Raw genomic sequence first — 22285 nt, 5'->3', positions numbered from 1 at the left:
GCAAAAATACTGGCAGCCATACAAGGACTGCCTAAAGAAGTACAAATCGGCCATCAGGACCGCCAAGAGGCGGTCTTGGCTAGACTATTGTCAGAACATTGAAAGCACTAGTGAATCCGCGAGGCTCAATAAGATTCTGTCCAAGGAACATAAGAGTCCATCCTTCCTTAAAAAGTCGGAAGGCTCCTGGACGGAATCTTCTAGTGAAACCTTCGAGCTGCTGGTGCAAACGCACTTTCCCTCCAGCGAGGAGGACTGTGAGTCAGAACCTCGCTTGGAGGGTTTGCGGCAACCCCAGCTGTGCGAGACTATCAAATCGGTAGTTACCGGGGATAGGATCGGCTGGGCTATAAACAGCTTCTCCGCATACAAATCTCCTGGCCCAGATGGCATAATGCCAGTCATTCTACAGAAGCAGCAGGAAAGGGTTGTGCCGTGGCTTGTTGAGATTTACCGGAGCTGCATCACTTTAGGATACGTACCGCAGTCCTGGAGGCGCGCACGGGTGGTTTTCATACCGAAAGCGGGCAGGCGCGGTCATGAGTCCGCGAAGGACTTTCGGCCAATCAGCCTGACTTCATTCGTGCTGAAGACCCTAGAACGCGTCCTGGACATTCACTTAAGGACTATTATGGAGAGAACGCCTTTCTCTAAGTCCCAGCATGCCTACCTCAAAGGAAAATCCACAGAAACCGCCCTCCACGAGGTAATTGGCACGGTTGAGCGGTCGCTGCAGTACAAGCAGTATACCCTTGCTGCCTTCTTGGATATAGAAGGAGCCTTCAACAACGTCAGTACCAACGCCATCAAGGAAGCCTTGACCGGTGTTGGATTGGAGGGGTATCTCACGCATTGGATTATATCCATGCTGAGTACCAGGATAATCTAATCCGATTCACCACCAAGACAAGGATACCTGAATTCCATCTACCACGGCTGAATGAACAAAGATTGGTTCTTTCCTCTAATGTGAAGTATCTGGGTGTAATCCTGGATCCTAAGCTAAATTGGAGGTTGAACATAGAACTGAGGGTTAAGAAGGCCTGTATAGCCTTCTATGCCTGTAAGAGAACCTTTGCCAAGAAATGGGGTCTCCGGCCGAGGATGGTTCTCTGGATGTACACCGCTGTAGTGCTGTAATGCTCTCAATGTACTCCTGCATCTCCTCCCCCTTGACCTCCACATCAAATATGTTGCAGCGTGCAGTGCCGTCAGACTACGTGAGTCCGGATGCTGGGCAGCGAAGTCCTACGGCCACAGCAACATTCTAGATGAAATACCTCGAGAAATCTGGGCATCCCCTACGGACTATGTCGCACGCAAGCTGAACTTCACGAGAAACTTTGCTGTGGACCTTCCAACCAGGGCAAAATGGAAGACCGGCGGCGTGTTGCAAGACTACGACACGGTATTCTTTACGGATGGATCAAAGATGGCCTATGGAGTCGGCGCGGGGGTTTTCTCGAATACACACGGTGTGTCCAAGTCGTATGGTCTCCCAGGTTTCACCAGTGTATTCCAGGCGGAAGTACTGGCGATATTGGAAGTCTGTCGATGGCTGGAGCGTGATTCGAGCCCCAAGCGTAACATAGCCATTCTGACCGACAGCCAAGCGGCCATCAAGGCCTTGTACTCAACGACGACATCTTCCCGGTTGGTGGGGCAGTGCAGAGACACGCTCAACCATCTGGGCGGCACGCTCAAGATAACTCTCCTCTGGGTTCCCGGGCATAGGAACATAGAAGGGAATGAGCGGGCTGACGGATTGGCCAGGCAAGGCTCTGCTCTTGGCAGTCCCTCGGGGAACACAGTCGGTGTTCCGCTGGCGGCTGTCGGGGGCCGAGTCTACTCGCACTACCTAGCAGCCGCGGGCCTGAGATGGCGAAGGCTTACAAGCTGTGCCAAATCAAGGAGAATTTGGCCCGCTTATAACATAGCCCGATCACGAGAGCTCCTGTGCCAGACGCGTGCAAATGCATTCAAGATTACGGGGCACTGGCCCATAGGGGACCATGCCGCTAGGCTCGGCTTACCCTACAACTCGCATTGCCGAAGCTGCGGAGAAGGAAGGGAAACCCTCATGCACTTTCTCTGCGATTGCCCGGCTCTGGCTCGAGTCAGGCTGCGGACACTGGGTAAACCATTCTTTGGGGACCTCAGTGAGATTTCTGGTTGCAGGGTTGGAGAGCTGCTTTCCTTCGTGAATGCTACGGGCTGGCTCTGAAGATCCGATCCATCTGGACTCCGCTTCCCTGTTCCTATAACAACAGTCACGGTCTTAGGAGTTTGTGGCATCAAAACGGCGCACCAAAGCGCTAATTGGGCTCCTCGGAGCGGCCACTGATACCTACCTACCTAGCAATAGTTCGATTTCCACCAAACTTAAGGGGGGTTTTGCAGACAATTACTAAAAATTATAGGAAGATTATTACTAACTTTACTTAAACAGATATCGGTATGGAGGGCATTTCGGAGCCTATGAAACGTATTGCGTAGTTCCACCATTAAAATTTCCACCATTGTGAACGGGACACCCTGTATACAAATATAATATCAAACAAAAATGGAGATTAACATCTTGGCGTAATTTTCATGTGTGAAAACTTCCATTCAAGATATTTGTCAGCTGTCATATGAAAGAATGACATATATGGAAACGTTGAACACTCAGGTTGGAAGGGCGTTTATTAAAGTGGAGACCCATTTGGAAACGTAGCAAATGTGGGACTCTCAAGTTAGATTGGCATCTATAAATTATGTTTCCATGTACACCTTAGAACTACGGCATATTATTCTATTTTTATTTACTTACTTAAGACCTGTTGTAATTTCCAGAGCACCATTAAAATTTCCAATGTTCCAGCAGGTGAGGGCGGCTCGCAATAAACATGCAAACGCTGCTTTCCGATCCTCATAGACGGACTGCGAATAGATTAAATGGAACACCCAAAAGACCACCTGCAATAAAGACAAATAAAAACTTTACTTTCTATTCGTAATAATTTTGCAATTAAATTAATTAAATATTAACAAATTGCACCTCAAATTTGTTCTCATATGTCAGACCGCAAATGCAATACATGGCAAAAGTGAAAATGTGAGGCAATTGTTGTAGGGAAAATTGGTGCAATTAACATCAAGCCCGTTGGGTACCAAGTGAGAGCTACACACTTCATAATTTCAATTAGATTAGAGTTGCATATGCAGTTCGTGTTTAAATAGTTCGCTAGGGAGTTTGATTATATTTGACACCCGGGTAATATTAACGGAAATGTTTGCTAGTAATTAGAAGAGACTGGGGGTTCAGCACTTTTAATTAGAGTTTCAAAGTGTACACACAAATTTGTCCTATTAGAAACACGAAGGGTAGAAGGTTTTGTAATAAATTATTGAGGTCTTCAAAGGCAGTGGCCTCATATTGATTAGATGTAGGAATTGTGAGAGGACGATACCCTGACGACGCGTCGGGGTCACCTTCGCTTTTGCTTATCAGCACGAGTCTCGCAACCTTCCACCGGGAGGGAAAACACCTGTCAGTCAAACTTGAGAGTTAGTTTCAGCACTCCGCAGGGAATACCATCCGGTACGGGGCTTCTTTGTATTTCATCGCCAAGATCGTTTCTTTCATTTCCTTTATGGTGAAGACTGGGCATTCCTCAATACTACCCCTCTTATAGGCAACGCCAGCTGGGACAGGAAAAAGTACCTGCACGATTTTTTTATCCGTGGAATAGGGTGATCGACGAGCACCGAGTTTAGGCGATTTTTGTCTGTTAATTTTGTGGTGAAGTCCCTTTTTCACCTTCTTGTATTTTGCGAACCTAAGCATTACCTTATGTTGGCCTCTTGCGCGCTGTGCAATCCGTCGAAGTCTGAAGCAGATCCTTCGTACTCTTCCAATTTCAACTGTCCACTAGAACACAGGTGATTTCCCGTGATGGAGCCTTCTTTTGTGCGTCGATGCTGCGGTAATTAGGCTCTTTGTTAAGTTCACTGATGATTTCTCTATCCGCGTTCGAGGGAGGCTTCTTAGGAGGGCTTCGCAAAATTTTCCAACATTGATTTTTCCTATGTTCCACCTGCCAGGTATTTGCCGGACTTCAGAATATTGGGAGGAGCCATTTATCACTTCAAAAGAAATGTACGGGTTACAAAATAATCCGGTACCCTCCATCATTGCACCAGTGACACCAAGGACTAAGAGCAAAGCATGGCTTCATTTTTGGCGCGGGTTCACCATACTTGAAAGACAGCCCTGCCCAAAACGTAGTGCAGCAGATAATCCATTCAATCTTTACCTCCCGGCAGTGAAGGATGTGGCTAGCTTTAATCTAAGAGACGGTGACAATGGCCAAGTTTTTTCCGCAGATGTTGACTCACATTAACACACATCATAATCTCTTATTATCGCTCCATCCGCCTCTACTTCGTTTGTAAGATAGTCCAAATCCATTATTTTGACGGTGCGCGTGGGCTGAACCTTTTACATCGGATCAATTACCAGCACCATCGAAGTCGAGGAAGCAATCCAATGAACTACATCGAGGAAAGTAAAACGATATAGCAGCTAAGCTCTGGATTCTTGTTATGGACACTGTCATACAGGATCAAAAGTGATGTGATCTCCCCATACATCACCGGCCGAGACTGAATCTAAATAAAGCAGTATTTTTTAGAAACGACCTCAATGAAGCAGGCATTATCACTGTCAGTAGCGTCGAGCTGGAACATTGAGCAATTTAAATATTTCTGTCCTTCCAGCCAATGGTGAACACCCTTATCAAAATGGATTTTGGCGTCAGCGCTACTTGGATGAAGTAACGTTTCACAATAGACAATCATTGTGATCGACGCATCAAGGGACGCCTTAAAGCCAAAATTTACCGCAGTGTTGTCAGTCCTGCCTCCTTTTATGGCTCTAAACTAATTGGCCCACTAGAAAAGGCAAGGAACGGCGCCTCGTGGTTATTACCCTGGACCACAGACGAAACAAGGTATCACAAAGACATTCGCGATCGATATGGGGTTGCATCGATCGTGGAGAAATTGTGAGAGAGTCGTCTCCTTTGGTAAGGACATGTAATTCGTGCTAACGAGAACTCACGCAAACTTCGAAAACTGCTTGGCTTGTGAGTGTATGACTGGGACAATAAATAGATATCCAACGAGACCTCTGGTGGTCCTTCTGGGGTTAGCTTCTCTTCATTTTGACATACAGAAGTAGGCAAGGAGTGCAATGTTCAGGGTGACCGGTGGTATCAGCTGCAACTAGCTACTGATTACCTGGTACACTGGCAGATCGCTTGCGGCAGAGGGTGCAGTGGTTATTCAACCAAGGAAAACATGACGGTTGTCAAGACACTTAGGTTTATTCAGGTGAACTTAAAACTGAGTAAGTACCCAGAGAGAAGCGTCCAAGAGAATACTTAATACCAGGTATTAGTAGAAAATATCTCAAAGTTCTTATCGGTTGTAGGCAGCTAAAGTAAAGTGGTACATTACAACTAATAAAAGGGCACAATGGTTTCTTTAAGATGCAACTTGATATTATTATTATTGTCTTTTGAGATATTCTGAGAGAAATTTTACACAAGCGTACCTGTAGAGATCCTAAACAACAACCTAGCTTTAGCCTTAGTCTAGCTTAGACTACAACGACTGGCGTTTTAAGTCCAATATAACTCGCAACCTTGTCGTGTTTTTGCGATGATAAAAGGGAGCGTCTTTCCACCTGTTGGCACTTTCGGTCACGCTGCTCCCAGGGCAGAGGTGAGGCAGCGTCTGATGAGTTGCCTCTGCCCTGGACGAAACCGTCAGTCATTTTTGATTTTTTCAATTTTTAATGCTTGGGGTGCTACCCTCCAAACTAGGGATCCATGGACTAAAAAACGTGGGAGTAAGTTGCTCCTCATTTAGTCCGGTCCACCATCATGTGGATGGGGACTTAGGATCCCGCAGATCCTAAGCAACAACCTAGCAGTAGCGACAGTTTACGCAGGCATGTTACTCACATTTTCCCTCCCTTCGGTTATCTAGCTTTAAAGGGCTCATGCTACCTTTCTCTCGAAAATCCTTGAGCCACAACACGAAGGGAAATGAAAAATAAATCAACTCAAAAACTTTTTCTCTCCGCAGGAGTGATATTCTTTCAAACCTTTTCAACTGATTGCAAAGTTTCCTTTTTTATAATCCCCCAAGTCTCAAAGCCAAACGAATCCCTCATTCCCAGCCTTGCGTAATTCCTCTGTCCCCACCTCATCATTTTCGTCCTGCCTGCTATCTATAATTGTGTTCTTATCACTTGCTCAAGAATGTTCTTCTGTCACTTTGTCAGCGCCTTAATTACTTTTGTAAATTCGTTAGAAAATGTACAAGTTAGGAGAGGAAGTGATGTAAGAGCCGAGGCATTCTTTCTCTTTCGTTCAACATCCACCTTTGTGCCTCGTTCGCCATCTTGTTTCCTTCGACACAGCTGATTTGTAAGTGAACAAGCTGGAAAATATAAGTTCCTGGTTTTGATGTGAAAGAATTTTCCTAATTTTTCTTTGGTGAGTAGGAGCGTTATCTGTTTGTAAGAGAAAATTTATGACGTTTTCATATTTCATGGTAAACATTTTTTAATGCAAAATTGTCCTAATATCGTCATGAATCAGATGAGAAATGGAATACGGTGATGGAGGCATTTTTGTGCTGCTAGAAAATGTTGTAGAGGGAGGCTGAAAATTCCAGGAGAATGCAAGAGAAAATCGGTGGAATGGAAAGCAGAAATAGAATAGAATAATGTTCACGTGCCGACCTGGTATTTCTCATTACAATTTTATCAGTCCACGTGCTCTTCTCCGGTGAAGGAGCAAAAAGGAATTTGTAGGGCTGCCAGTGTGTTTGTCGTGCCATTTTTTCCGTGGAAGGAGATATGAATGAGGATCAATGAACAGCTTTCAATTTATAAGATTTGAAAGTGAAATTAGATTGGAACAAACCAGTCCAACAGCTTGGTGGGATCGAAAAAGGAGGAAATTGTAATTGCATACTCTTTTTTGGTAGTTTTTGGGTTAGGGGTTCGACAGACCCAAATTATTTTACTAGTTGTCTGTTTGGAATTTAATGAAGGCATCAAGCATTTCAGCAATAGGCCTAGTCGTTTCAGAATAGAGAGATAGATTGAGCGATTTTAAAATCGCTTCATTTAGCACATTAACATGAGTATCTAGGTTTGCACTGCTGTTCCAAACGCCAGACAGCTTTTAAGGATGTCTGGAGTTCCTTATTAAGGCAGGCTTAGACCGGATACCGGTTTTTGGGCCGTTGATGATGATGATGTTCCAAACTGCCATGGAAAATATATCTATTTGTTCAAATCGCTGACAATCATAGTCATTGCATACTATTAAGAGTTTCGCAGTAAAAAATGGATAAGAACTAATTAAATAAGCCCTTCAGGTTGAACATCATTACTGGGTCTAAATATTTTTTTGAAGCTTCCTTTTCAGAAAATTGTGCCTCATAACAATTCCAAAACTTATTGATATATCAGAAAGGGGCCGACAGCTGCTCCAAGATATACATTGTCTCCACACAGACTTTACGGGTTTCTTTATAGGATCTGACATAGAAAATATTTATTGATATACTTATCCTATCCTAATGACTATATAGCAGGGGAATATTATCCCAAAATATCGTAAGCCGGGAGCTGTATACTACGGTTTTATACTTGCAAATTGCTTTGACTTACGAGCTGGGAAAACAGTTGAATCTCGATTGGGTTTTCTCCTCTCAATATTTTTATGCTCGGGGAGCCTATATTTAACCTATCATTAAAACTACGATGACAAGGCCTTGTAACACCACATCAAGGGCTACGACTTCCGAAAATCTGACCAATGGAAGCGCTACACCCCGGTCTCATATGGTGATTTTATAAAACCTGCAGGCTATCTTGCTTAACCATTTATGCGATGGCGAGACCACAATCGTTAAAATTAACCATAAAACATCAACAGGGAGATAATTATGATATGACGTTGACGAAGTCCTAATAGAGCCATCCAATATGTCAAAGCAAACTCATTGGGGGTACTAGCTCGATGTGGTGTTTACGTCCACGAGGGAATTAAGACTGTTAGAATGTCTGTTATGAACGGAACTGCAGATCCTTAATATAAACCGACTTTTTTAATGTAGTCAGGCAGGACATCACGGTGGCATCTCTTTACAAGGCCGCCCGCTTCGGAGAGTGAGAGTTTTAAATGATATCACGCTCTCAGATCACGGGAGCATTGATTTCTATTAGGGCATTGATCCATCTCAAGCCGCTCTATTTTGGGATCCACGGAAGGTATATTGGGGGACGTTCAAAATGAAACGGGCCGTCGGGGAAGGAAAGGAAACTTGCAAAGAGAACTTCGTACTCAATACTCTAAAGAAGGATAAAACATCACAGTGGGACTCGGATTTGGCCGAGCTCTAAAGTCTGATTCATGTATAGGCTGGAATCAATACAAAGAAGCTCAGAACCTCTAAAGAAGAGCATAAGGTCGGCTAAATGATAATCATGGATACGCTTTCGTAAAAACACTAACTTGCTTGCGCGTCCTTATCGACAAACGCAGCTAGCGGCTGGGTTATCTATATTTATGGAGTGGCATATACACAAAGTGATGAAGAAACAGATGCCATGGGCGTATATTTCGCATATGCCTGGCATCTTTGAAAGCCACTTAGACGGAGTCAAAATGTTTTCGTCTGATCAGTCTAACTTGTTTTCTTCCAAAAGGACTGAAAGGACTAATACATAGATCGCTTTATAAGAGATACATACATTCCCAGATGGTCAATTCAATGAAGGCAGCATGGATACTAGAAAGGCAAAGTTACTGAGACAGCACTCTTACTCGACTCAATACAGGGAGGGATTGTTATGACACTGTTATGGCTACTGGTGTACATAAAGGTTTTTTCGCAAGCAGTTTGCTGATACAATATGTAACCGCTTGGATGCAACTCTGCCAGTAATCGATAGTGGTAAGCTTCGTAGCGAAGTCATGATGAACACTAAAAAGACTGAATTAGTTATGTTCACTAGGAACCTTAGGTGAGGCAGCAACAAACACCTTACCGTGGTGACAATTTAGTTGGTAAAAATAGTCAACAAGTACATTTCAGCATCTTCAACAGCAAGCTGACGTACCATATTTAGGAAAAATATCAGAAATCTCGCAGATCGCAATTTTACAACACCTGCTTTGGTGGTAGGTAAGACCTTGGTATTTTCACCACACTGGATTCATTGGATGCGTACACTCATCATAAAGCCCATCTTCATGTATGAATGCACTGCATCGTTCCCTAGATTGGACTTTGCTAACAGCGGAAAGCAGGAAAGGCTTGGTTGCTGAAGAAATACTCGTACCGGAGTAATGAATGCTAACGGTGTTACTGCGCTCCATCTGGCAATTTACTGGCAAACATCCGGAGGTTGCGATGCCTGCCGATTACCTCATTTCCAGATTTGTCTGTAAAAGGACATAATCAACCATAACCACCAAAAGATAAGATTCGTTGACATATGGCCGAAAGTCTTTTGAGATTACAGGCTTGATAATCCCCATCAACGGGTTAGTCCTGCAAAATGAACTCAGGGTTATTTTCTGAAAATCCGATCATGTAACTGACTCAATGTCTCGGAAAAATGAAAAAAATGACAACCATACGCGAGATATGTGCCCTTTGTTAAAGAAGTTGGGCGGTAAAGTAAAATAATTCTTGTTATCACCTAAGAAGTTTTGGCTACGCACTTATTTTCTGTGGAGGATGTTATCAGATTCCCAAAAGTCAGCCGGCCGGTCAAAGGGTAGTATAGGTCACAAGGCGAAACGTGGATTGGTATCCACGATGGAGCATAAAACCTGGGAAATGCTTGCTGAACCAACACCAACAGGTTAACTACCAAACCCTATCTCCACCCCCACGTGGTGATCGCTGGGAGTTCTTTCATTATGAAAAACTGCAGACGGAGGAGGATGAAGGCGAGTCTCCGGCGCCTAAAAACGGGATAAAATGTACCAACTGGTCCTCCAGGGGTTGGGTAGGGCTAACAACCGTACACAGAAAACCGATTTTACGAAGCTACGAAAGAAGCCTCGGATCAGATGGATCTTACAACGATGAACCCGGCAACGGCAACGGATTAACTATTTGCGCATTTTCTCATGAAACGTGTGCTCCCTGTACAGACCGAATGGTGCTGAGCAGCTAACCGATACCCTGTCCCAATATAAGGCTGATACAACAGCGTTACAAGAGATGCGATAGACAGGGACCCGTTTTCTGGAGAAGAGTCGCTACACCATATATTAAAGCGGCCATCCAGTAAGCCATGTAGGAGTAGGCTTCTTAGTCAGCCAAAAAATGAAACCTGTGGTATCGGCTCTGAAAATCTAAGCGAAAAGCTATGCACTCTGCATTTGCGAGCAAGTTTAGAAATATAAACCTCATAAACGTTCACGCCCCTACAGAGGAGACTGCAGAGTCGGAGAAGGATACAGAAGGATACCTTCTACGAGGCAGTTGAGCGGCCCCTCGAAGCCTGTCCTAAGTATGATATCAAAATCATACTTGGAGATTTCAACAATCAAGTAGGGACAGAGCCCATCTTCAGGCGATACGTCGGCTCCCATAGGTTATATAGGCATACCAATGATAACGGATTGCGCATTATCCAGTTAGCAGTATCATACGAAATGGTTGTTGGAAGCACCTGGTTTGGGCGGAAAGCGGCTCACAAATATACGTGAGCCTCTCCAGACGGGACCACTTTCAATCAAATTGATCACGTGCTGATTGAACGCCGCCACCAAGGGGGCCAATATAGACTCGGACCACTATCTAGTTGGCACGGTGCTCCGAGCTCGAATTACCACACCACACCTTTGACAATCAAGTGAGAGTCAATACTTAAGCCATCCACAACACAGCCCTCCGCGACAGCTATAAGAGGGAAATGGATGCCGCAATAACCGCTCTTGGTTCGAGTTCAACCCACTCAGAGGATTGAAAGATCGATCCTTCAAGTAAGGTGGAGTCATTCCACAGTCTGCTGCATGTAAGGGACTCGCCTGCTATTTGCTGTAAAAATAAGCGCGCAACGAGTCGACTTGGCGATGATGTTGTGTCGTAACGTCAACCAAGTCCCTACCTCCCATGTCACGAGGCAGGTTCATCCGCTCCACGACAGAGTTTGGATGATGCATTTGGAATTTGGACATAGTTGTCCCTATCCGCCGCTGGACGTTTTCCAGATCGATCTTCGTCCACGGCAATATTCCGAATGCATAAGCCAGTGAAGGGATAGCGAATACATTCAACGCGCTTATTTTATTCCTCCCAGAGAGATGCGATTTCAGCACCAGCTTTACACGTCGCAGGAATTCGGACAGCAGAGCATCCTTCAGATCACCAACTCGAGCATGGGTTCCTTGCAGAATTCCTAGGTACTTGTAGAAGTCTGTCTCAGTCATAGCTTCGATGTGTAGGTCAACGATGCTATATTCGGCATGTGGTTCGTGATGACCTTTGCGAATGGCTTGGATTCGACATTTGTCTAATCCAAACTCCATCCGACTATCACGGCTGAACATGTCTATTATTCGCAACAGACGTCTAAGATGGTCGTCAGTACAAGCTTGATGTCATCTAAGTACATCAAGTGTGTCAGTTCGAACTAAGCACATAGGGCATACTTTATTGCAAAACCATGCCCTCTAGCATCATTCAGTAGCCATGAAAGGGGGTTCAGTGCCATAGAAAACCAAAGGAGACTCAACGAATCCCCTTAGAAGATGCTCCTCCGTGTACAGATGGGCTCTGAGGTATTAGTACCCTCAGGTGGACGCACTAATTATTTATTTAATTTAACGGGCAACAAACAGAGTAAATTTCACAGGTAGGATATCGATTAGCCAGGTATGCGGAACACTATCAAAAGCCTTGGCATAATCGATATAGTACCTAAGGAAATATCTTTGGCCTCTAGTTGTTTGTCCTACAACTACCGAATCGATAATGAGTTGCTCTTGGGAACCCCTTGAACGACTTCGGCAGCTCTTCTGCTCCTCGGACAGAATGTGGTTGGTCTCGAGGTGCCATTTCCATTAATAATGGACGTTATGAATTTGTCGAGGGTTGGTAAGCAAGTAATCGGTCTTGTGTCTGCGAGGTCCTGCACCGTGTCTTCCTCCCGGAGGGAGGAAGGGTAGAACTCACGACTCACGACCTGGCTTATGCTGTGTGCCAACCAACTATGCACGCTGGTAAATTTCTTAAACCAGAAATTCTGCACCTGATCCAGACCTGGGCCCCTCCAGTTCTTAAAGCTGTTTATGGCTCGTTGAATTTCCTCTTCGGTAACATCCGCAAAATTCGTGCTAGGCATATTGGCATGGCGGGTACCTTCGGCAGTGATCCACTCAGCATGCTGGGCGGGTAATCCCCAAAGTCCAGTCCCAGTATTCTTTCGCTTCCGTTACTGAAAACTGTACTGTCTGGACGCTCTGTTGAGATTCGTTGATGGATCTGAAAAAGCTCCGCTGGTTCCTCGCGCATGTTGCATTCTGGACATGTTTGATATGACTTTCGCCATACCGTCGTAATAGACTGCATATGACAGAAAGTTTCTGTTTTAGTGTGCATGAAATTTCAACTTCGGGTGTCTCACTGGGGATGGCATATTTCCTGTAAACTCTCTGCACTTTATTTCTCTCCCGTCTGCTGGCATTGCCAGTGCTGATTTGAATCAGTCTAGCAATGTTCTGCCTTAGTGAGTCCCGCCGATCCATGATGGATCTCTTCGGTCACTTAAACCAATAACACGATAGCGAATCTTCTGACTGTGCAATCTGACAGCCGTAACTGCACCACAATACATCATTGATTTGAGATAGAATTTCCGGAGTTGTTGGAGATGCATAGAGCCTGGGAATACCTGGTCTATGCAAAGGATTAATTTCCGAGAATTCTTTATACGCTCTTTGAAATTCGTCTCGAACCTCAGCAGTTTTTGAAGCACAATTCATATTATATCGTCTAGAGCGTCAGACTTACATATATACTCAGAAGCTCTTTACTTTCGAGCATGATTTTTCTTTCTGATTAGGAATTTAATCTAGCATCCTTGCATGAAGCGAAAAGCCCCTCTACTAGAAACCCCACCGTTTTGCCAGAAGTTTGCCTATTGAAATTCGTTAATCTTTTAAAAATGACTACACTAATTAGCCTCTATATGAAGTCATATAATCCATCATGTAGAATAAAGCGTGAAAATGGCGACATATAATACATGTCTTAAAATTGGACCACCGAACATAATTTTCATGGTCCAAACTTCATGAGGAGCATAAGGTCAACATTATAAACATGTGGTGTGATCCATTTCGTATCAGGACCAATTCAGACTCCAGAAAAGGTCAAGTAATATTCTATTTGAAGACTTATTTGCGACTACATACTCGTCAGGATTATGGCTCATGAAAGCAGAAAGCACTCAAGTAAGTAGTGGATTGATTTTGTTCGCCACAATATCCTTGAAATTGGATTCCTTGGTGAATAAAGCAGCTTTTTTCTTGACTCAGAATCATTGAAAAAAGAGACTTCCTTGGAATTAAGTGGGGTTCGCTATCATAGTATTGTATTAAATTTACGAATATGAACTGCTCCTTAAATTTATTTTTTTCATTACTGATAGTCCTGAAAGGTCGTACCCTCAAGCATCTGGATGAAAAAGCTCATTTAACCTACCTGAAGTATGTAAATGTAAACTTTGAGCTTATACTTCGGAACCATCGGCACTTCTTTTTTTTGATTTCCACTTCAAATCCTTACATACACGAACTTAAGATTTCCACGAAAGTCCTTCGCCGTCTCCATCAAATGGATTATGGCATATTGTTTCTGAAATTCACTGGGAAAGTAAAGTCTCATGACGATTCGTGGATTGGGAAATCTACCCTGCTCCTTGTGCGTAGGCCCGATAGGATCGTTACTCTGACACGAAGGTAATGGGAGAAAAGGCTCTATACCTAATCTCGTAACTTGTTCCACTGTGTCAGTTTCGATTTGAATTCTAACACGTTGTTTGTCCTCTAGAGAAGAACAGGATTGTGTAAACAAAATTCCAAAAAGTCAAAGTCGTTCAGTCAGTAAGCGACTGTGAGCAGTCAGGCAGTTAGTCAAGGGTTATATGATTTTTTATTTGCTATTTGACTTTCCGTTTTTGCTCCATCTCGTTGTCGTTTGTATTGTACCGACGTAGGATGGAATGTTATAAAACGTGACGGGAAATGTAAATAAGAATCATAGCAAGAAGGATTTGACAATGCTGTCGACAATCGACGCAAGGTGGGGAGGAGACTGTTTGAATAAGCCTTTTTCAATTAGGAGTGGAAGAGGATGAAGGAAGTGTATTCAAGACTGTGCTTTGTTAGAACATAAGGTTATAATGATGCCTTTTAAGTGTCATTCATTTGAAGTTCCTGACTGAATACCGATTACAGCAGGGCTCCTGGATTCATTTCCTGGCAGGTATCATACTCTTTGCCATAATCGATCAATATGCCATAAGCTTGTATATACATCCACAACCGTAAACAGTGATTGATATAGGCCATCCAACCTAATTCCGTATTCATAAGCCATAGCTTACAATTTTGATCCAAGATAAAGGCTGCCTCCAACTGAAAACCTTTCATGAATAAATGAAATCTAATCAAAAAACTTTAATAGCATAATCAATTGTCAATAATATCGGCCTGATTTGTCTGCGAGAATTTAACCTAATCGAATAATATCCTCCCATTAGTATTCTCAACATTACCGTTCCGAGGAGAAAAGAGGCAGAAAGAACCTAACGAATATCTACTTCCCGGACATCAGGTATTAATACATATTTCATTGACAAAAATCAATACCCCAGGATCAAATAGAATAGGTCTATGAAGAAGTACTCCCTGCAATCTTTCGAGACTACATGTGCACACCTTTGGCAGCCACCCCATCGATATGGTGCCTGTCTCGAGGGTATTTGACTAATGGAATTAGATCGAAACTAGAATAGTAATTCCCCCAAAGTAGGCTGTAAATAGAGTCAGTTTACATACTCCTTTGCTCAATGACCTCAATAAAAATATTATTGAAGAAAGTTCTCTGAAATCATTCGAAAATTGTGAGAAAGTAAATGACAGCAGGTCGGCCTATTATTCTTTTCTGTTTGTATATTTTTCAGGCCGTCGTTCGTGCTAGATTTGTTGGTATCTAGGCCTCCTTGCCTTATTGGAGCGAGACTATTTTCATGCTCTACTGGAAGGGACAGATACACACAGAATATCGATGTTCTATTAATGACAATAAAGTAGATATAAATGAGCGTAGTTGGGCTAATATTCTACACCTAGTTTTTGTAAACAATGCTTTTAATAAAATCAATCGATAAATTTTGTTTGCTGAGAGTGAGACTTCAAGGTTTTCTGAATGTATTATAGTTTTTGATTGCTTAAGAGATTCATTTTTCAATATTTTTGTATCTTTTTCATGAGAACTTTGTGTTATATGGGGTGATCCATCTTTGGTTATTTTTTTTAGCCAAGGGTGATTTCATGATTGGGAATACTTACGTCAGTTCTGTTTTGACAAAAATTTGATAGAGAGTTTCCGTTGAACGAATCTTCTTCTTTTTCTTCAGCCTTTGTCTCGTTCACAAGCGGGGTCGGTTCGTCGTGATCGATTTCGCCATTTGGCTCTATCGAATGCCTGATCTGGGTGCAATCTCGAGGCTTTCAAATCCCCATCTAGTGTATCAAGCCACCGTTGTTTAGGTCTGCCTTTTGGTCGTTTACCATCGATTTCGATGTTCAGACCAATCTTGGCAAGTGAATTCTCGTTTACACGAATTGCGTGACCATACCATTGAAGACGCCTCTCTCGCAACTTTTCCACGATCGGTGCAACCCCATAACGATCGCGGATATCCTCATTTCAGATGTGATCTAAACGTGTGACGCCACTAGTCCAACGTAGCATCTTCGTCTCCATTACTGCAAGACGCCGTTCGTTGTCTTTTATAGTGGGCCAACACCCAGAATCATAGAGAGCGACTGGACGGACGACATTGCGGTAAATTTTAGATTTGAGACGTTCGTTGATACGTCGATCACAAAGAACACCAGTTGTGGAACGTTACTTCATCCAGGTCGCGTTAATGCGTCAACCAATTTCATAACGCAGTTCTCCATTGGCTGATAGCGTTGACCCGAGGTATTTAAATCGCTCAGTTCTGGGCAGATCACTGCCACTGACAGTGATTGTGCCTGTTTTATGGGGATCGGTCGTCAAAAATTCAGTTTTGTTTAAATTCAATCTGAGACCGCGTTGCATGAGGCGATCATTCCATTTTTGAACAAGTTGCTCGAGATCATTTTTGCTATCAGATGCTAGGAAAACATCATCTGCATAAATCAGTGTGTAGGGCGCTGGACGTTGGATATCCCGTGTGACGGTGTCCATAACAAGAAGAAAGAGGAGTGGTCAGAGGGCGCTTCCTTGATGAACACCAACAGAGACACGAAGCGGTTTTGATACACCTGCCATAATTCGAACTTTACTTTTCGGATCGTGGTAGAGCAACGAAGTGTTGTCGTAAAGCATATCAGATTAGTTCGTGTGGTACACGGTCAAACGATTTCGCTAGATCCAGAAACGCAATATAAAGAGGGCGATGCTTCTCACGGTGTTTCTCCATGAGTAACCGCGCAGCGTGTATTGCGTCAGTAGTTCCGCAGTTGTTGACAAATCCGGCTTGATTCACGGTTATTTCAACGATTTCGCGAATACGGTTGTCAAGAATGCGTTCAAAAATCTTCATGGTATGGGAAAGCATCCGGATCGAACGGTAATTTGAACATTCTGCTGGACTACCTTTCTTTTTCCATATTGGAACAGTGGTACTTTCTTGCCAGCCAGATGGTATTCTACCTTCCTGAATAACCCGGTTAAAGAATGCACTGAGCCGCAGTGTTGGATCCCAGCTCTTCGCTTTCCAGAGCTCAAATGCAATGTCGTCAGGTCCTGTTGCTTTCCCCAATTTCGTTTGTTTTATTGCCTCCTCGACTTCGGCAATGATTGTGGAAGTGGAGGATGAGCAAATTCTTCAGTTGAAATCTGCTCCAAGTATTCTCGCCATCTATCCGTTGCGGCTCGACGGTTGGTAAGCAAAGTACCGTTCTTGCCATTAACGCAACAGAAGTGTTCATTACGGCTTTTAGCAAATCGATACAGATCTCTCTCGCCATCCCGAGTGTCCAGTTTATCGTAAAGATTTTTGAAATGGTTCGCTCGGGTGACAGCGACCGCTTTCTTTGCTTCCCGGTTGGCATTCTTATAAATTTGCCAATTAGCAGGCGTTTTATCATCGAGAAATTTGTGGTAGAGGCGTTTCTTTGATTTCCGTTGAACGAATATGGATCAATATATGTTTGAACAACTTTGGGAGGCATTCAAAATTTACTTCTTACATGTCGCCGAAACCATAAGAAAATTGCAAACTAAATGCGGCCGAAACAATATACCGTCTCCCCTTGATTTCGCGGAGTTTGTGAAAAAACTGAGAGAGAGACTGGCTTGCTAGTGGACCAGAAACCAGAAGCACGCGTTCGTCTGGCACACTCTTTCGAAAATATTGCTGAAAGCGTGTGTGAAAGTCGGCGAAGTTCAATTCGACATCGTTCGCGACAATTGCAAAATTTGGTACACCACTATGCATCGCATTTTGCATAAAGATCGCGGATTAACACCGTTCAGGGTCCAATTGGTGCATCAGCTCAAGACAACTAACCTGCCGCTTGAAGAAGGACCATCCATCTACTGAAAAATTGTTTTCTCGGATGAGGCCAATTTTTACTTCGGTGACCACGTCAAGCAAAATGCTGTATTTGCGGCGCAGAACATACTGCATCCATACATCCTCAACGCGTGACGGTTTGCACCATTGACCCATTTTTTTCGAAAATGGCGAAGGACGTGTCGCCGAGGTCAATGACGTGTGTTATTGGAACATGCTGACTGACTATTTATTTCCGGAAATCGATGAAGCAGAGTTGGATGGTATATGGTTCCCGCAGGATGGTGCAACGTGCCACACAATCCCTCTTCTTCACGCAGTTTAAAAATAAGACTGAATACCAGGCGGAAATAAAATATGCTGCTTTCTGCCACCAGTTAATGTTGTGGCTAAATCTTGAAGGGCACGGTAAGATCTGCCTGAGTACGAAAATGTGCAGCCAGATCGATTAAAACATAAACATAAGGAACCGGACACAAAACCAGTAAAATACAACGTAGCGTGTCTTGCGACAAGAGTGAATTTGAATAGCTCAGCAAGAAAAATAGTCATCCTAATTCCTTTGTAAGTGGTTTTAACTCCTACGTTGACGCTACACACAAGCAAAAGTGACCCGCCACCATATTGCGCATGTAAAGAAGACGGTTCAAAAAACTAGTCCTCATTGCGGTCTGATCACTGAAATGCTACTGATTTTATGGGATACTCTGCACTCAACGAATCCTTTGCCTTACCTTCGCGGTTCCTAAAAGCATATTTCCAGATCGCACAACTGATATCAGTATCTGCCTACCCGCTTGAAAAAATGCACTATGTTGTGAAAACACCAAAAAGGATGAATTGTATTAAAGAAGACCTTAATGGAACCGGTTTACTGTCTGTCTGTTAACATGTCTATCTGCCTTTTTTAAAAGGACCCAGCAAAACCACTCCTCATAGCTCCCGTGCCCCGTGAAACCACCATAAGGTATTACATCACGTGACCCAGTTAGCTGACTCTTGGTCTTCTATCTTATATACGGAGCACCTGTCTACTTCCTGGTTTCCTTGATTTCTTCAGTTTACGCTAAAGAGACTTTCTTGGATTGTCTGTATTCTTCGCATCACATTTTTCGGAACTAGTGGCTCACCTAGAGTTTTCTCTATGGTTTCCCTTCCGTCCAAGAAGTAGAAAACTTCGTGTTCTGGGTCCTCTGGAACTCAATCTAAGTTTAGATAAGCGAGCAAAGTCTCCAATATAAATCTGCAGCGGTGCTAGTGATATTCTTCTTGTCTATGAGAAAGGATAATATAATAATTGATTTCCCCATGGCGTCTCTCTAACCACTCCTTGGGTTGGTGTGAGCCCGGATCGACTGATCCCTCTCTCTCTCTCCCTTTTGTCATTCATTGTTTGTGTTAAAGGGGTGGTAGACTTCAGTTCGCATATTCCCGTCATCGCATGTGCAAAGATGTTAATCGGCATTATTCCTGCATCATCTGAGATGATTCTGAAAGCAGAACATACCATTTGAGCGTCGCCTCTTTAGACCACACTCAGTTTATGCGTATTTCATGATATCTGAGGTGCTTTTCCGCACATTTAGGTTGCATAGAACAAAATCGAGGTCACTTCCGAGGAAACAAGTAGCGTCCAAGTATACCACGGTTCTCCTACTTTCAGCATAATTCTTCTTAGAGCCACGCATGCTGTGTTGCAAGCGTGTTGTATGTGTTGCTTCATCATCTCATCGTTCCTAAGCACTTGATGGTCGGTTTGGAGCTGATTTTATGGTTCCCATTCTCGCTTACGAAGACTGATAATGAAGACTGCTTTCGTTTTATTTTCCACAAGTGTCAGTTCAGAGCTCTCCAGCGAGATAGGTGGAAATACCAATCATTCGGCAGCACCGAGTTGTTGCATTTCGTATGCCGAGGGTCCCTACCACTCAATATTTGTTGATACTACCCTTTTCGCAAATCGCAGCAACATCCCTTATAAATTCACCAGCCTTAGGCAACAATACCAGCTCCTGAGGCTTCCATGTTCTAAAAACTATCCCCTAGGATATGCACGCTTTGAAGAAAATTGCGAACATGTAAGCCTCACACATGCACTCCTTGAAACGATTGTATCTATCGACATGAAATTTGGTGGCAATGTCGAACTACATTACATGCAGGACATTCTTATAAATATACAACCTGGGTATTCGGTTGGCCTTCCCGAGTTTTTGATGATTTTAAAGGAACAACGATAGGGCAACCATAGCAGTTACTTCAAAGGATAACTGAGCTGCGCCACGTTGCTATGTTAAAATGGAGTTTGCTTCCGAGCAGGAGAGCGATTCCTTGGGGAAACCGGGAAATTGTGATGTTTGGGGTTAACAAGTGGTGAGCCTATGTCGAAAGGCATGAAAGAGCTCGGATTATCAATAGTTTGGATAACCTTACACGGAAACGTTGCGTGAAGGCAAACACAGGGCTTAGCCTACGTGTTAGGTTCGTAAGTAAACGTCACTTCAAGCGAACTGATCTTCCAACGTTCTTCTGTTCACTAATATTATCTTAGATGGGACTTTGCTTTAGTTTGATTTCATTTCGGTCATTCGTAAGTGTGATGCACTTAACACTGCGCAAGTGGTACAATAAAGACATAAGCACAAAGATGAACACCCACATCCTTGAAGATCGAGATCTGGACCCGAGTGACCAGATCCAGATGCTAATCTTTAGTAAATCCATTTGCAGCAAGAGGATGGTGAATTCCAGACTCTAATCCAGTTGAGACATCCTCTCGAGCCTTTATTAATGAAGGAAGAACTTTAAGTAAGTAAAACTATATATATATATATGTATATTTATCATAAAGTTAGTCTCAAGTAGTTTACTGGCACTTTCATGCTTATCGAAAAGCAAGAATTTGGTTGAGATCGCAAAGAACACCTGTCGCCATTTTTTATCGTTTTTCTCCCCCAGACACCATGAAAAAGGATGATATGAAACAGGATGCTTCCGTTCATCGAGAAAGCCAGTGGGTTATGAAAATGGCAATATGGATATTACCAGACCCGTTTTATGATCAATTTGACGGTGAAAGTTATGGATCTAGCATAATATACAGTAGCCTTCGGGAATCGCAGTTTAGTACTGACTTAGGACTTTTAGAATACTTTTAGAGCAATCAACTAACTTTATATTAAATAAGAGAAGAGAAGAGGTAGAATCTAGTGTCTCTAGCTATTAAGTTAAGCTTAACAAGAATTAACTCTATGAGAAGGAGGCACACACAGAGTGACAGTCACAAAACAAGCTTGAAGAACTGGACGTTATCTGGATAATAAACCGACCCCAAATAACCAAGTAATTACATAAAAGAGGGGCGAGTTGTGAAGTCAACCACTTGCGCCAAGTTTAGCATTGGTGTGCTGCGAAGACCACATCCAACTAATGTCCATGATCAAAGGGCAAGGACCTGCAAAAGTACCATTGAAGTCAGCATATCAGACTTCAGGAAGGAAGCTTCAGTGCTGCAGGTGCGGTATCAATGAAAACCTACAACCAGAAAGGGTCTTTCAGAAGGCTTAGGACACACTCAAGTCTTCAACGGGGAAAGAAAGAAAAGTGGAGCAGAAGAGATTAGCTCACAAGAAGAAATGCTTTCAAAAAACCCAAACCTGAACCTGAAGAAGAAAAAAAGGTCGACTCTAGTGCAGCGAAGGACACTCGGGTGGCTATTCCACCGAAATTTTTGTCGAAGCAAATACTCACTAGGAGGAGGAGGAATAGGAAATCAACGAGCACCTTATCATCGGTCAGATGTGTAAGGAATAAAGAGCAAAGCTCGTGTTCACTGCCATGGACTTTCGCTTAGACTTAACACACGGCGAAATGGTTCAGGGTGAAATGGTGCATTGCCAGGCTGGAATGGCTGGGAACTGCCAACTGTGGGTGGGTGGGAACTGTGGGTGGGTGGGAACTGTGCTGGGCATAAAATACCATGGACACATATGGTGATAGTCTACTTTTGCAAAATCAGAGCGATGCAAACGGAGAAATCTCCGGGCCACTTAATGGCCCAAAATGAGGAACTTCACATACGGTTGTGGAGAAAATTCAGAAGTAATGTCAGAGTAAAGGCAAATTTCTCATGATCGATTTAGATGATCGATCCCTGGAAAGAACTAAAAACCATAAGTTCGGTATCGTTAACATCTCGACACCCATGAACAAGGGGAAATTAAAGTACAATACTTCGAAGCACAAGATGGGCAAAAAGTGACCTCCCCCAAAACAAATGAGTAAAAATACAGGGCTGGATCGGTCACAAAGCAGAAAAATAACCTTGCTGCCCATTGGTGAGGAAAAGCTGGACCGATCTGGACCTTCTAATACTTAAGGCAGACGATGCTCCAACAG

At 43.4% G+C, this 22285-nt stretch overlaps 1 protein-coding gene across 1 annotated transcript in view; it reads right to left on the bottom strand.

Moving 5' to 3' along the window:
• The window catches only part of LOC119658870 (1-phosphatidylinositol 4,5-bisphosphate phosphodiesterase epsilon-1-like), a 401183-nt gene that overhangs the window by 105634 nt on the left and 273264 nt on the right, over window positions 1-22285 (bottom strand). Inside the window, exon 5 of the mRNA XM_038066640.1 lies at window positions 2813-2958. Within this exon, the coding sequence (XP_037922568.1) occupies window positions 2813-2958 (146 nt within the window). The remainder of the gene's footprint in view (window positions 1-2812; window positions 2959-22285) is intronic.

The sequence above is a fragment of the Hermetia illucens genome, chromosome 6 (genome assembly GCF_905115235.1).
Source record: "Hermetia illucens chromosome 6, iHerIll2.2.curated.20191125, whole genome shotgun sequence".
NCBI classification, from domain to species: domain Eukaryota; kingdom Metazoa; phylum Arthropoda; class Insecta; order Diptera; family Stratiomyidae; genus Hermetia; species Hermetia illucens.
The sequence above is the reverse complement of the archived record's forward strand: the minus strand, read 5'-3'. Positions and strand labels throughout refer to the sequence as shown.